Consider the following 15621-nt stretch of genomic DNA (forward strand, 5'->3'; position numbering starts at 1 on the left):
AATATTTATAATGCTATTTATCAAAAAGAAAGAAAATAATTATGTCTTTTTCTAAGAAATAGGAGAGATACATAGAATGACCGGATTTAGGAGTGAAACCTCTGGAGGTTACTCCACAGCAAAGAAAGACATGGAAAAAAACCCAGAAAATAATTACCTGCTATGCATAAATTAAAATACTGCAAGGTTATACTTATTTGTACTCACAGTTGACACTGGTCTCCTTTGATCCCTTTTGTTGTGCAGAAACATTTTCCTGTTTGCATGTGGCAAACATTGGCGTGTCCACTGCATGTGCAAGCTATAAAACCAAAAGGGGAAAGAGGAGATTTAACAGTCTATATTTATAATTAAATGTACATTTATGGATATTAATATTGTGTCCTAAATGCATTGCAAAGAAGGTGTAGTCAAGGTATTAGAAATTACCATTATGAGGCCCTTTTACATGCATGTTGCTAATACAATCATTTAATTTATATTCACCAGTGTTAGGAACTCCAGTCTGAATGTGTCTTTAGGGAGATTTCATTGAAAGATTACTGACACCATAAATAACAAAGATTTCAGTCATTATGGTCTGTCATTTCAATGCAACTTGTATACACAATGGCAAATATATGAGTAATTATTAACAATAAAAGACCCTTCCTATGCAAGGTAAAATCCTGACCTATAACACAATGGCAAAATCCTGTTGATTTCAATGGGACCACAGTCTTGCCTGCTATGTGTAACCAAATAAGGCTCTCCCTCAGGTACCTGACAAAATATACAACATACTTGGAATTCCTGTTATACTGGATGAAAATATAACAAACATAAAGATTTTAAATCCCACTTGAACAGCAGCTAATTTAATACTGCATTTGTGGTTCAAGGCAAGAGCACTCTAGAAGCAAAAATAAAGCAAGTACTTTTGCTTTTTAAATACTCCTGAAACCTGAGTGAGAGAGCAAAGAGAATCTAGGAAGTTCATTTAAATGTATGATAAATCAATTTAAGGTCCCAACAGGTTGTCAAAGAGTACAGCTCTGTGTAGGCTGAATCCCATCTACCCACCCTTGATAACTTGTGATGATAGATGTTGCACGAACTGCATATAATGGAGTTGCCTCTGGGCATCCCTGTGCAAAGTGTATTGAAAGAATAAGATCTGTACAGTTACATAACCAGGACATCAGGTTGGGTTAGACTTAACAGTATTATAAATGTTACCAGAGTATCAAACTGCTCCTGAAAATGAAAAACTTTTTTTTCAATAATTCCAGACCTACCTAGGGATTGGATCCTGCTTTCATTGAAATTTTAATTAGAACTGAAGTTTTAATTAGAACCGCAGCAAAAGATGTTATGCACAGTCTTCTGTATGGCCATCGATATAAAACTAAATGGTGACCTGCATGTAATAAAACTTTGCCACTTTACAATCCCATTATTAAAGGACTGTTTTTCTTTTTGGCAAAGGGACTAAGTTTTAATGCTCTGATGTTATTAAAATACAAAGCCCATTCCTGTGACAGTGTCCTAGAATACAGACCCAAAAGCCATATGGTGTCCCACTCCTTATACTGGCACACAAAGAAACAGTAGTTATTTAGCAAGGCTGAATCCAAAACTACAGCGCATAAGGCACGCATGACATAATATACAATTCAGAAAACAGAGACATCCATGTATTTGGGATACAGCACATTTAACATTTCAGAGAGATCTTTGTCAATGTTTTCTTCACTTGTTACTAGTTAACAGACCAGAAGCAGGCAAAACACTGCCTGCAGGCCAGATTTGGCCTGCCAGCAATTTCATCTGGCCCTCAGGCACCCACCAATCAATTGTACCCCGTCCAGCCTGCACGCCTCCCTCCCACCCTCCTGCGCAGAAGGGCCAGGCCCAGGCATCATGCAGCTTCTGGATGGGACTGTTGCTGCCACTACTGCAGCCACCAGGGGACCATCTCAGCTTCCAAGGAGTCCAGCAGTTCCTCCTCATCTGCCTGCTGCAGCACTCGCTCAGGGCAACAGGTAGGGAAACACAAGGGAAGGGAGAAAGAAGCTGGGCAAGGAAGGGGAAGTATGGGGCTGGGGCTGGGGCTGGCAGGAGCATGGAACCTGCACCCAGGGGGGTGCAGGAGGATGTGGAGTTTGGGTTCACAGGGTGTGGGTGTGAGGGTGGGTGGGAACCCCCACACACACTCCCCCGCATGGCACACAGCCTCCCCTTCCCCCCCTCCCCGCCGCTGGCACCAACAGGAGGCAGTGGTCCTTCAGGGCACTCGTGGCCTGCGGAGGCACTGCTGTCCAGTGGCACTGGCTCCAGCAAGAAGTGCAGTCAGGCTGCCCTGCCTCTATTGCACAGAGCTCCCTGCAATGCACATACATCTCCTGGTACTTGCGTGCCACCAGGGGGAAGTCACATGTGGTGAAGCTGGTTGTATTCCTCGCTCCCTGCTGCCACGTGCAGGTCCTGGGACTATGCCAGGAAGCAGGGGATCCCCAGGCCTCCCCTCATAGGGCCTGCCCTGCTGCCCCCTGATCATGCGAGTGGCCCTCCTCTGGACCCTCTCCATGTTGTCCACATCCTTCCTGAAGTGCGGTGCCCAGAACTGGACGCAGTACTCCAGCTGCAGCCTGACTGGTGTTGCACAGAGGGGGAGGATCACCTCCTTGGACCTGCTCGAGATGCATCTGTGGATGCAGGACAAGGTGCGGTTGGCCTTCCTGACTGTGTCCCCACACTGCCGGCCCATGTTCATCTTGGCATCAATGATGACTCCAAGATCCTTTTCTGTCTCTGTGCTGACAAGAAGGGAGTTCCCCAGCCTGTAGGTATGCTGCTGGTTCTTCCTCCCCAGGTGCAGCACCTTGCTCTTGTCAGTGTTGAATCCCATCCTATTCTCATCTGCCCACCCCTGTAACCTGTCTACGTCTGATTGCAGCCTGTTCCTTCCTTCTAGCATGCCCACATCCCCCCACATCTTAGTATCATCAGCAAATGTGAACAGGGTGCTTTTGGAAGTCTAAGTATATAATGTCAACCTCCTTTCCCATGTCCAGGTGGCAAGATACCTGGTCATAGAAGGAGATGAGATTGGCAAGACGAGACCTGTCCCCAACAAAGCATGCTCTATGAGTGTATAGCACATAGGCTCCTTGATGAGTTTTTCTAGGATTTTCCCTGGGATAGAAGTTAGGCTGATTGGCCTATAGTTGCAGCATCCTACCTTTCTCTCACAGAGCACAAGCAGTCCAGCTCTCCCATACCATATGCGCAACATGGGCATCCTGGGTCCCTGCTGCACACACATCTTGGTCACCCCCAGCCCATCCCACTGCACTGCTGTCCCCTCAGGAGAGGGGACAGGAAGCAGAAGCTGGAGGAGGGTGATGGTGCCCAAAGAACCGGGCTGCCAGAGGAGACGCAACAGTGCGGTGGGGGGGAAGGGCAGGCAGCGGTAGTCATGCTAGGAGCTCACTGGCTGCATGCTAAGCGCTTGGAGGCTACATGCAGCCTTCAGGTCAATAGATGGACAGCCCTACTTTAGAGCAAAGTAGCTCTAAGCTGTAGTGGTGGAAGTTGCCAGATTAAAACCCTGCTAAGAAGCTGTCTCTGGGGAAGCAAATAACCTCCTGACTGACTATATACTGCATCCTCCTAGAGTTTTTCCTCCTTTAAATCAAGGGCTAGAGGTCTTATTAACACAGTGCTGAAGGTCACAGACTCAAACTGGGGCTGACAATACACAATGCAAGCCATCAGACTTATAAATATCATACATAAATCCGACTGTGCGCACATACCAACCACAACAACTATGAAGTGACCCCAGCACAAGCTGCTAGATGGCATTTCTTTTGAAGTAGAGGAGGGCTGGCAATGAACAGAAGATTTGGAGAAAAATAGAGAGGAATCTCAAAGATTTTGTCCAAAGCACAAAAGCTACTCTATATAGTGTTAAAATCACAGAAGGAGATTACTAGAAATTGTTTTCTGGACCCAGCCCAAAGTGCCAGTGTTGACTCTGGTGAGCCCAAGAGCTGATTTTTTGATGTACAAAATAAGCAGCAATTAATATTTTCTCTGCTCAAGTTCTTCGTGATTCAACTGTTCCCCAGGTAATAACTCAAAATCAGTTGAAATACAGGGCATCATGCACTAATCAATTTGGCATTATTAAAAACCTCTTTATGGAAAAAAAAATTGTTTAATATTTCAAAACTGAAGATTTACTTAATTTCAGATTTATGAATATATCTCTGCTAGTTACAGAAAAACAAAAAAGTTATAAAACTGAATTGCTGCTAGAACTGTACATGTGTACACAGTGAATAATTCAAATGCTAAAACACATTAATACCACTTTCTGATGCTGCTGAAATAAATGCCCTTAAGTGTTAACATGCAAATCAAACAGCAACCGTGGCATACTATTATAGTATATTTCACTAGAAACAATGATTATCCTTCATTATCTTTGATCAGCTCTGTTTATTTTTTTCCACTTGTCTACTTTTGACAAATGCAAAAGAAATAATGAGCATTTAATATAAAGTATGTTTACAGACTAATTTACTGCAACTCAAAGCTTAAATGCTCAATTGTATAGTAAGCAATTATTGAATACAGCAGTTACAGAATCTCAGCAGGTAACACTGTTATAAGTAGTGACCTCGGGCATGTCCACACACATAGGCATGTGCGCTTCCAGCGCACATAGCAGTGGCACAAATTTGTGCTGGGGATCTGTGCATCAGTGCGTGTGCCTGAACATACATTTTGCTGCAGGACAAATTGTGCCATGTTGGACAAATTGTGCTGTGTTGGGCAAAATGCCCTTTCCCAGCTCCTCCTAGCTCTTCAGCCAGAGCCCCACCAGTATAAAAAGGTGTTCTGGTGAGCAGCTTAGGGCTACTTGCCCTCAGGAGCTCCTCAGGCCCAGCTGAGACCTTCTGCCACCTGCAACAGCTTCTGGCTCCTCAGACCTGCAGTCTCATGGCTGCGGGCCTGCCAGACCTGGATGGGGACCACACAACCGCTTGGGCTATGGTATAGGCACTGCAGCAGACCTGCCTGAAACTCTGGGCCCATGCGCTGTGGCTGTACAGCAGCACCACTCCCCTCTCCCAGGACCGATGGAGGCACAGACCTTCACCCCAGGAATCCAGGACCTGATCATCGGGGATGTCCACATCCCACCAGTAATCATGGTGGATGCTGCATACCCCCCCTCTTCTCCTGGATGATGCGCCCCTTCCTGGGGCCCCTGGATGCTCACCAGCAACACTACAAGGAGGCCCTTGTCTGCTACCGATGCACTGTCAAGCAGGTGTTTGGCCAGATGAAGGGGCACTGGCAGAGCCTTTGCCACCTGCCTGGAGGAAGCAGTGCAAGACTGCAAGGTCTTTCAACCCCAGTGGATGAAGGAAGCTTGCCATGTACTATGGTGCATTCAGCAACAGCTACAGCAGAGCCAGCCAGGCAGGAACAGTGTCGCAGGCAAGGACCATCCTCTCCAACATGGCATGCCAGAGCCTGAGTGTGCAAACCCATCACCACCCACCTGCGGGTGGTCACCGGCAGCATCTGTGGGAGCTCCCCGCTTACTGCCACTCCACTCCCACCGCTACCAGCACTCCCTGCCCCCAGCTGCCGGGGGCACATGTTCATGTGCAAACCCCCCCTCCCCCCCAAGTAGGGCACTGGCCTTCTCGCCACCTGCACCAGGTCGCCCACCCAGGGAGCTCCATCTCTGCTCACTGCCAGGACTGCAACAACATAGGCAGTGTAGCTGTACTCAAAACAAAAACAAAAGCAACTTTATTCTCCTTCCCTCGCCCAAAACTCCCCCAACACCAGCAACGCAACATTCACCAGTACCTCACACGCAACCCTCCACCCCCCCCCACCTCCTTGCACAAACCCATTCAACACCAGGAAAACACAGAAACTTTTCACATGAGCACCAGGGGGAAGAGAGAGGGTCCTTAGGGGCTGGGGAAACAGCAATGGAGGAGGCACAGGGAGGAGGGAATTAGGGGTTGGCAGCCCCTTGACCCTGCGCCTGGTCTCGGCCCTGCGTGTGACCACTCCAAGTGTGGGGGTCACGCTGACATGGCCAGGGCCCCAGGTGCTGTGAGGAGGAGGGTAGGTACTCTACCTCAGGGGCAGCTGCTGCAGGTAGGCCCAGTACTGGGCAGGGGGGAGGCAGGAGTTGTGCCCCTTGACGGCTGCAGCAGGCCGATGGGGCCTGCTGGGGTTCCTGCTCATCAGCAGCCAGGCAAGATGCTCCCAGATGGGCCCTACCACTGGTGAGGGGAGGGCGGGGGGGCACAAGCTGGCCAGGGGAGCCAGGCACCTGTGCCAGGGCTAGCATGGGTTGGGGCGCAGTGCCAAGAGTGCCTGGGCCAGGGATGAGAGCCAGGAGCTGCTGTGAGACCCTGCACTCCTCCTGAGCAGCAACATCAGTGCAGGCTCCCAGTTGCTGCAGCTCCTCATAGCTGCCCCACGCCAGCAGCCCCTTCTCCCCTTCGGAGCCACTCTAATTAAAGCTGTCTCCCCCCCCGGCACCCATTATCACTTTTGATTCTCTGGGGCAATTTATTCCCTCAAAATTAGCTCACCACATATGAAACAGACAGGTAAATCTTATTCTGAGGCAGAGCCTCAATGCCATATTGGCAGCAATGAGTTCTGATACAGATTTAGAAAATGCTACTTCCAGTTACTGGTATGAATGAAGCTGATTTGGGGGAAGAGAGGAAGCAGACACAGGAAGGTTAACATTAGAAGAAGAAACAGACACGCAGCAAATCTGCTGGCTGGTGGCGCAAAAGCAACATAGGGAAGGAAAACAGTTGAAAATGCTGTTCTTAATGACATTAGATAGCTAACAGAGAACAAGGAACCAAACTTCTTGCAGCCTTTCCATGAAAACAGAAATATCTCTGTACTATTAGTGCTGATAAAATGATTGGACATAGAGACTTCAGTTTTGCCTTAGTGCACACTTTTTTTAAAAGCTATCAAGTCCAAGTGGATTCCCCTGAGGACATCAACAATAGTCTTTGGGCTCCTATATGCATGCGGGGAGCAGACTCGATTAATCAAGACCACTGGAGCACAAAAACGGACGTGCTCCAGCAGCCTTGCTTGTCACATGCATCAGCATCACTGCGCATCTCCGCACTGACAAAATGGTGGCAGGGCGCTTTGAAATAAAACATGTCTGATGAGCTTTAGTTCAAAGCATCCCACCACCATTTTTGGGGGGACATGCAGCAACACCAATACACATGATGCACAGGTGATTTTAATTAGTGCAGCTCGCTAATTCAAGTGCCAGGCACCGGGTCTCACACACGTGTAGGAGACATCTGGAGATTTCTCTCCTGCTTATCTGCAGCTACATATCATCATCATTACTTTAAGTACAAGGCTTTCAGGAGTTCCAGTTAGTACAAGTCTTCCCTCATGCCATTCCCTACATGTAATGCAAACAGTTACTGAAAATCTTACAACTAGTGTATACTCAATTTCTAGAGGGCCTGTTACTGTTACTAGGTAGGTTTACTTCAAACAAAAATGACATACCCATTCTCTTCCCCCCGCCCCCACCAATTTAACATGCACTTGAGTTCAGCATCCTAAAGGAGCAAATGAATCTTTGGGAACCAACTGAGTCACCTGATGCAGCCAGAATTTTTCTTCCAGCACTAAAAATGTTCATCCCACACAACACAGATTTTGTATAACAGCAGTAAGCTAATTCCAGAGGAGGTTTTTCCAATGAGATAATCACACTTCTGGGATACTGTAGGAGTTGATAGTCTATCATCTCCCCCTTATGCCCAGCAGGTAAAAATATGTCTGCCACTTCCTATTTCATAAACCACATGGCACTGAAAGATTCTAAATTATATGGCTAAGTTTAAAGCACAAAATAAATGTCAGCTTCTTGGAGTGGATTTCAGAATCCTATTTTTAGGCAACAGGAAGAAGAAATGGCCTAAAGCCTCCCAAAACATATTTTAAAAAGCAAAAAACACTGAAAATCTTAGTGCCCATGCTTAAATATTTTCTTAAGGAGACAATTGCTAAAATTAGTTTGAAAATGTTTTTCTGGCAGGGAATGCAATATTCACAATTTTCTCTGTGACACATTTTTGACCTTGAGCTCTATTATACAAACAGTAAATATAAACATTCAAATAAATTATGACTGTAAGAGTGTAGCATGCAATTCTGGGTGAATGTATTTCATATTACAGATTTCTAGCCAAATGTGTCAACATCCTATAAATGAACTTTCCCAGTGAGTGACATTATTCATGGTTTTAAGTGTGCATATTTTAAAGAAGCTTGATACCAAATAAGAACAGTTTGTTCATACATAAAGCCTCTGCCCCTTAGAAACAAAACTATGAACTGAAAAATTATTCACCCACATCATGCTACTGGAAGATAGAAGTGTCAATTATAGGTGCACAAAAATTGTCTAAAATGCCTTCTGCATTAACAGTTAAGGCTGAGTCCCGATCATTTTAGGATTGAGGTATGGATACACGAAAGACACAGTCACCAAGGTTAATAATCTGTATCTGCAGATAGTCAGGAGAGAAATCTCCAGATGCTTTGATAAACCTAAAAGTCAGTATTCTTTTATTAAATTAATAGTCATCACTGATCCACTACAATGCAAGATTCCTCCACTGTGGCTTCCTTGGAGAGAGGAAAGAAAACACCTGACATAGTAAATCTGGAAAAGGAGAAAAAGGATTTGGGCACACCATTAAAATTGTCATTTTTCTCAGAAATGCATGAAGTCCTCAACTCTTAAGTATCTATGTGAGAACCCTGGATTTCTATGTACATGCTATAAATAAAAGCTGTGAAAAGCATAATATAAAAAAAAAATCTCTTGGCTGAAAATGGCAAGATGAAAGAAATGTTGCAGGATGTTGGACTGGAGGGAGAAGCTTACTTTTGTAGTGCATAGGACTTTTATCATTTATAGTGGTCTGAAATGACAGAACACTCTGGTCTAGAAGAAAATACATTACAGATTTATCCAGTGTGAGGATAATATATTTGTTCTCATGTGTCCCTTCCAAAACAGCTAGTTAGTGGTGGTCCAACAAGCAAGCTATAACTATAATTCTCCCTCTCGCATTAGCAATCGACACTATATATAAAGCCTTTGTTGACTCCACCCCTTTAATCTCTGAATGCAGGGACAATATTGCCCCTGCTGAGGTTAATCACTTGCTTCCGTCCCCAGAATTAATGCTGACTGGATAAAGACATGTAGAATTTAAGAGACAGGAGCACAGCTCTTGCTTTTTATTTCACTTTGTTGTTAAAAGTATTAGTCCTCCAAATATCTTTCTTTACATTTCTTACCTGAAAGTGTACCACCACAAAAATGGAAATACCAATAAGGCTCAACCTGATGGAGTAACAGAGGGAGAAAGCCCTTGGTTGTCTATTATCATGTCAAAGAACATTAGGTAAGAAGAGTGCGGGACGTCGCTGTCATGGAAAGGGAACCTGGTATAGGAGCAATTGAAAGGATCTGGTTTATTTGAAGCTAACAAGAGCTAGCTTTACAATGGACTGTATTTGGTCTGGAACAGCTTTTCTCTTAAGATGGCAAGCAGGTGTTTGCCATGCCCCATCTAGATTTAGGCAGCTTACTTTAAACAGTCTAAACCTAGACTGTGAATGGTATATACAGCAGTTTGCCGCTGCTGGGGGAGCAGTGCAGGGAGCCCAATGTGAAAAACTCAGGGTCAGGGGAGAGGTTGGTGGGATCAGGGGACGAGGTCAGTACAGAGAGAAGGGAGACTGCCTGGTGGACGGAGGGAAGGGGGCTAAAAATCGCCCCATCTGGGTTGGAGTTGGGGTCGAGGAGTGCACAGCACAGCCCCAGGACTGGGGCAAGTATCTGGGCTTTCCCAGCCCAGAGGATGTGCTGTGAACATGTACAAGCATTTGTGAAATGAGGTAAACCCTTTTCCAGTGTAAGTTTTGAAGACTGAGAAATTGAGCATGCCATTTTTTGGCCGAATTAAACCCTCTGAACGTCTAACACAATGAGGCATTTAGATGGGCCGAAGCCTTTCATAAAAAGTCAGGTCTTCCTAGTTTTTCAGCTGAAGAGAGCTAACATGCTCACGTGGCACCTTTCCCTGATTGGAAGTTCCAAAGAAAGAGGTTCAAAAGGTTTGATCCTGCCAGGGGCTGAGCACATCTGGGAGGTGTTGCAAACTTCCAACATTGGCTGGTTGCTCCAGAGGGAACTCCATGTCTGCACGAGCTGCTTGCTAGCCTCGGATGACGTGGAGAGAGAACCGAACAGCAGTTACATCAGCTAGGCAGAACGAGCGGATCTGTGTACATCAATAAGGGAACTGAACCATGCTTGCACATTTTGACCGGCCAAGATTTTCAGGGACTCTGAGCAGACAGATTAGCCTGGGCCAAGCACCTCAGCAGCCACACCTGCACTAGCTTCAGCCAATTAACTCTGCCCCAGTTTAGGAGCAGTGATCATCCTGATTGGCTGCTGGGAGTGCTGCATAGCCATTTAACACCAGCTGGGACCCTGGGCTTGCAGGTTTGCACCCTCCCCCACATATATACACACCCACAAACCTCTACCCACCCCTACACCCCCACATCCCCAAGTATACAAGAGTAAGACTTCATTTTAAAGTTATTGTGCAATCGCCTCTATGTACACTACACAAACACATGAAAATCAGTACAAAATATTTTTTAAAATCAAATTAACGAACGTTGTAGATGTTTGATTTTTAGAATATAATTTGGTGTTTTTCTAGTTCTGAGATGGCAACCCCCTTCCTGAAAGGAGTATTTCCGGGGACAAAGGGAGGGGTTTCTGGTGGCAAAGGTTGGGGGTTAGGGGATGGGACTTCTGGTCCCCAGATGGTGACCAGGGGCGGGGCACCTGTCAAGGAGTAGGGCTACCCATGCAGCCCTGACAGCTTGCCAAAACTCAGTAAGTGGCCCTCTGCCTGAAACAATTGCCCACCCCTGGTCTAATGGATTCTTATTTCCTCCATTACTAAACTTTGAAGTACTACAGCTAACCTGAAAAACTCCAATAATTTTCTTGCAGACAAGCATGCAGTGAAAGTCGTGCATATTATTTCATAGATTTCATAGACATTAGGGCTGGAAGGGACCTCGGGAGATCATCGAGTCCAGCCCCCCGCCCAAAGGGCAGGAAGTCAGCTGGGGTCATAGGATCCCAGCAAGATAAGCATTCAATTTACTCTTGAAGGTGTTCAATGTAGGTGCTTGAACCACCTCCGCTGGCAGACTGTTCCAGACCTTGGGGGCTCGGACAGTAAAGAAATTCTGCCTTATGTCCAGCCTGAAACGGTCTTGCAGGAGTTTGTGACCGTTCGACCTCGTCATCCCTTGGGGCGCTCTGATGAACAGATGTTCCCCCAGATCCTGGTGGTCACCCCTGATAAACTTATAGGTGGCCATCAGATCACCCCTGAGCCTGCGCTTTTCCAGGCTAAAGAGTCCCATGGCTCTCAGCCTGTCATCGTAAGATCTGTTTTCCTGACCTCTGATCATGCGCGTGGCTCTCCTCTGGACTCTCTCAAGCTTCTCCACATCCTTTTTGAATTGTGGAGCCCAAAACTGGACGCAGTACTCCAGCTGCGGCCTCACCAAGGCCGAGTACAAGGGGAGAATGACGTCCCGGGATTTGCTCGAGAAGCATCTATGGATGCACGCCAGCATTTTGGTCGCTTTACTAGCCGCAGCATCGCAGTGGAGGCTCATGTTCATCTTGTGGTTAATGATGACCCCCAAGTCTCTTTCTTCTGTAGTGCTAACCAACGTAGCACTGCCGAGCCTATAAGGGTGCTGCAGGTTTTTCCTCCCAAGGTGGAGAACCTTGCATTTTTCGGTGTTAAACACCATCAGGTTCTCGTCTGCCCATTTGCTGAGCTTGTCCAGGTCAGCCTGGATCACCCGCCTATCTTCTGGCGTGGATGCTTTGCCCCAAAGTTTGGTGTCATCGGCGAACTTGGCCAGTCCACTCCTGACTCCAATGTCCACATCATTAATGAAGATGTTGAACAGGATGGGTCCCAGGACAGAGCCTTGAGGGACCCCACTGGTCACAGGGCACCACGATGAGTGACTGCCATCAATCACAACCCTCTGGGTCCGACCACAGAGCCAATTTCCCAGCCAGCGGATCGTGGTGGAGCCAAGGCCACAACTGGCCAGTTTGGCCAAGAGGTGATCATGGGATACCAGATCAAAAGCTTTTTTGAAGTCAAGATATATGACATCAATCTCTTCTCCCTTGTCCAGGTGATAGGTCACCTGGTCATAGAAGGAAATGAGATTGGTCAAACAAGACCTACCCGCAACAAACCCGTGCTGGCTATCCCTTAGGATGTTAGCCTGGGCCAGTCCCTCAAGGATGGCCTCCTTAATAAACTTTTCTAAGATCTTCCCCAGGGTAGAAGTCAGGCTAATGGGCCTGTAGTTAGCCGGATCCACTCTCCTCCCTTTCTTGAAGATCGGCACCACATTGGCCTTCTTCCAGTCTTCGGGCACTACACCAGAGTGCCCGGAGTTTTCAAAGATCCGTGCCAGGGGCTGGGCTATGACGCTCGCCAGCTCCTTGAGCACCCTGGGGTGCAGATTGTCAGGGCCGGCTGACTTGAAGGTATCCAGCTTCTCAAGGTGTTCCTTCACGAGGTCAGCATTGATGGAGGGTAGGGGATCCCCAACACCCGGATCTCCCTGTCCCATAGCAGGCATGGGCGTCCCATGGGACTGATGAAAGACTGACACAAAGTACCTATTTAATAGGTTGACTTTTTCCTGGGCATCAGTTGTCAGTTGCCCCATCTGGTTTAGCAGGGGTCCAACATTGCCCTTGCTTTTCCTCCGGCTCCCCACATATCTGAAAAAGGACTTTTTGTTGTCCTTGATGCCTGAAGCTAGTTGGAGTTCAGTTGCAGCCTTGGCTTTCCTGGTTTGGTCCCTGCAGGACCAGACCAGCGCGGAGTAATCCTCCTTGGAGGTGAATCCTGTCCTCCATCCTTTGTAGGCTTTCCCTGACAGTGAATGAAAATTACACTCCTTATGTCAAACCTAAATTTACATTATGCATATGCTTGTTAGCTTAAATAGTTATCATAAATATTTAACTACAGTACATACACTTTTACCAATCATTAAACAGAAGAATTCGAGACAGATTTCAGTAGGATCGGTACAATAAAAAGCCTGATTCAAATACAGTAAATGCTTTTGGCAATTTTCTATTGTTAAATATTTTTGTTTTGGCTGCAATTAAATATATCTTTAAACAAAAAATAAAAATAAGTGGCCTTAAAAATTTCTATTCAATTTGTAAGTGGCATGAAAGCAAATACCTCAAATCACATTTCTGTGTACAATATATAGATCACAGAAAGATTATCTGAATAAATATCATCTAGTAGAGTAAATTCATGCTGTAAAATTACAACTCCATAAAATGTATTAAATAATAAGTCCACGGTGTGACTGTTTCTGAGCCGCTAGCTCAGCATATAAATGCAGTTGCCAATGCTGACAACAACAGAATAACCACCATTTTTGTGAAGTACGCATTTTAGACAATTGAATTTAAAATACATTTATTGCTTATCCTCCCTCCCCCAAAATATAACTGCAAGAGGGAATTTGCTCTCAAAAGGAGCACACTACAAATGTTATTTTAACTTAATTTTCAGTATTTACTTTAGAGATTATTAAACCAGAGGCTGCATGAGTAATTTTTTTCTACAACACACTGCAGGCGCATCTTCAGTACAGATTTCTGATAAACAATAAATAAAAGATATGCCAGTACTATTATATATTGGTTTATACTACCTCGTTAATGTTTGGAATATGCAAGGCAGTAGTCCTGTCATACAACAGAATCATTAACTTTCTAACATATCCGGGATTACTGAAAGACATCATAGTATATTGTAAAGCTTGGTATTGCAGTGATTGCTCGTTGAAGTAATCCTTTGACTTCATACTAGGAAGAATTACTAAGATGTATAAGATTTAACATTATTGATTCTGTAGACTATATTATGAAACAGTCCACGGTTGACTATTTACTCTAGAAGGGTCTATTCATCTGTACATTCAGTTAAAACTACTGATACTGCTACACCTTTACAACTTGCTCTCAATAAGGGATGTATTAATGCAAACCTTGTGAAAGAGTTTTCTATACACAGTGCCCTCACTTCTCTCATATGGCCAAGTATCTCTGCACAAAGCTACAAAGATGTCATTTTGCATTTTATTCTTTATGTACACATAAAAGATGGATGGTCACAATCCACTCCACGTCCTATACCAGAGCTGTTGCTTTAATATACATCGAGCGCAGTCCTACTTTTAAAAGGCATTGATTTCTTAAACTATTTATAGTACTGCTCAGGAAGCAAACAACATAAGATCTCAAAACAGTTTGAATTGTAATGTTCTGTACCATAACTTCCTGCGCTAATTCTGGCATACATTCCACAGATCAGAAAGACTCCGAAAAACCCTGTCTTCATTTATAAGGCTTCTGCACTGTCCCCTTTGGAAGATCCACTTTTGGTCTGACATTGAAAAGAAAACAGCCAATCCAAGAGCTAGACACAGCTCTGCAGGACAGTTAATTTAACTGCTGTATTTATTTGGAAACATCATGTTATGGAATGCCTGTAGCATGTATTGTATTTTTATTGTTCTCATCCTCCCTCATCACTTTTCTTTCATTTGCTTCCAATGCCTGTGTCTTCTTTCAAATTCGAGTCAAAGCACTTCGTGATAGAGATGGTGTTTACATATGCACTGGTGCAGGATGCAGTTCGAGGGATCCCCAATATTGACTGCATTCTTTGGGCTTTATTCCACTGCTACCAACACCACACACCTTCCTTCAGCCCCAGCCTGCCTCCCCCCCACAACACACTCACCTTAATGTAAACCCCTGAACCTCAGAAGGGATTTTAATGGGTTCCCAGTAAGGCACCGGATGATGCTGTCAAGGCTGAATGTGGGGTTGTGCACACACAGTACTCCTCTGAAGTCCATAATATAAACCAAACGTAGGTGTGAATTCCGCTATGTTCAAAATCCGGTGTCCAACTTTATGCGTGTCATCTGCTAAGCCTACTGGAATTGCTTGAATGTCAACAGGGGTGGATCCAGGGGGGGTGCAGTGATGCAGTCATGTGTCCATGCCCCTCCCCACTTCCTATCCACATTAGAAAGCGAGTAGTTGAAAACAGAAGATATACACATATTACCAAATCTATTGGAAAATGCTAAATAAGCACATTGCTCAAGGAGTACATTGTAAAACGTGATCTCCAACCTTTTTAGGTTAGAGATAACTTTTAGAATTAAAAAGGAACTGAAGATCTATTCCCACCCCCCCACCCACCACCCAAGCAGGTAGGTCTGTGGGGAGGGGGAGGGGAAAGTGCCATGGTGGGGCAGGGTGGGGAAGATCACAGCACCAGCCCTAGCCCTAGCCCTCCCTTACCACTGGGGCCTCAATCTGCACCCCCCACAACGGCA

At 45.5% G+C, this 15621-nt stretch overlaps 1 protein-coding gene and 1 long non-coding RNA gene across 6 annotated transcripts in view; one reads left to right on the top strand and one right to left on the bottom strand.

The window, feature by feature from the left end:
• The window catches only part of ATRNL1 (attractin like 1), a 1104086-nt gene that overhangs the window by 748541 nt on the left and 339924 nt on the right, over window positions 1-15621 (bottom strand). For all 5 annotated transcript variants that reach the window (XM_090056522.1, XM_090056523.1, XM_090056521.1 and 2 more), the window contains exon 20: window positions 208-301. In XM_090056522.1, the coding sequence (XP_089912648.1) occupies window positions 208-301 (94 nt within the window). The remainder of the gene's footprint in view (window positions 1-207; window positions 302-15621) is intronic.
• LOC149860096 (uncharacterized) lies at window positions 1797-14824 on the top strand. The gene is made up of 2 exons (XR_016443559.1): window positions 1797-2024; window positions 14578-14824. It is a non-coding gene; the product is annotated as an uncharacterized LOC149860096 (long non-coding RNA).

The sequence above is a fragment of the Crocodylus siamensis genome, chromosome 7 (genome assembly GCF_052110815.1).
Source record: "Crocodylus siamensis isolate JL-2025a chromosome 7, ASM5211081v1, whole genome shotgun sequence".
Classification (NCBI taxonomy): domain Eukaryota; kingdom Metazoa; phylum Chordata; order Crocodylia; family Crocodylidae; genus Crocodylus; species Crocodylus siamensis.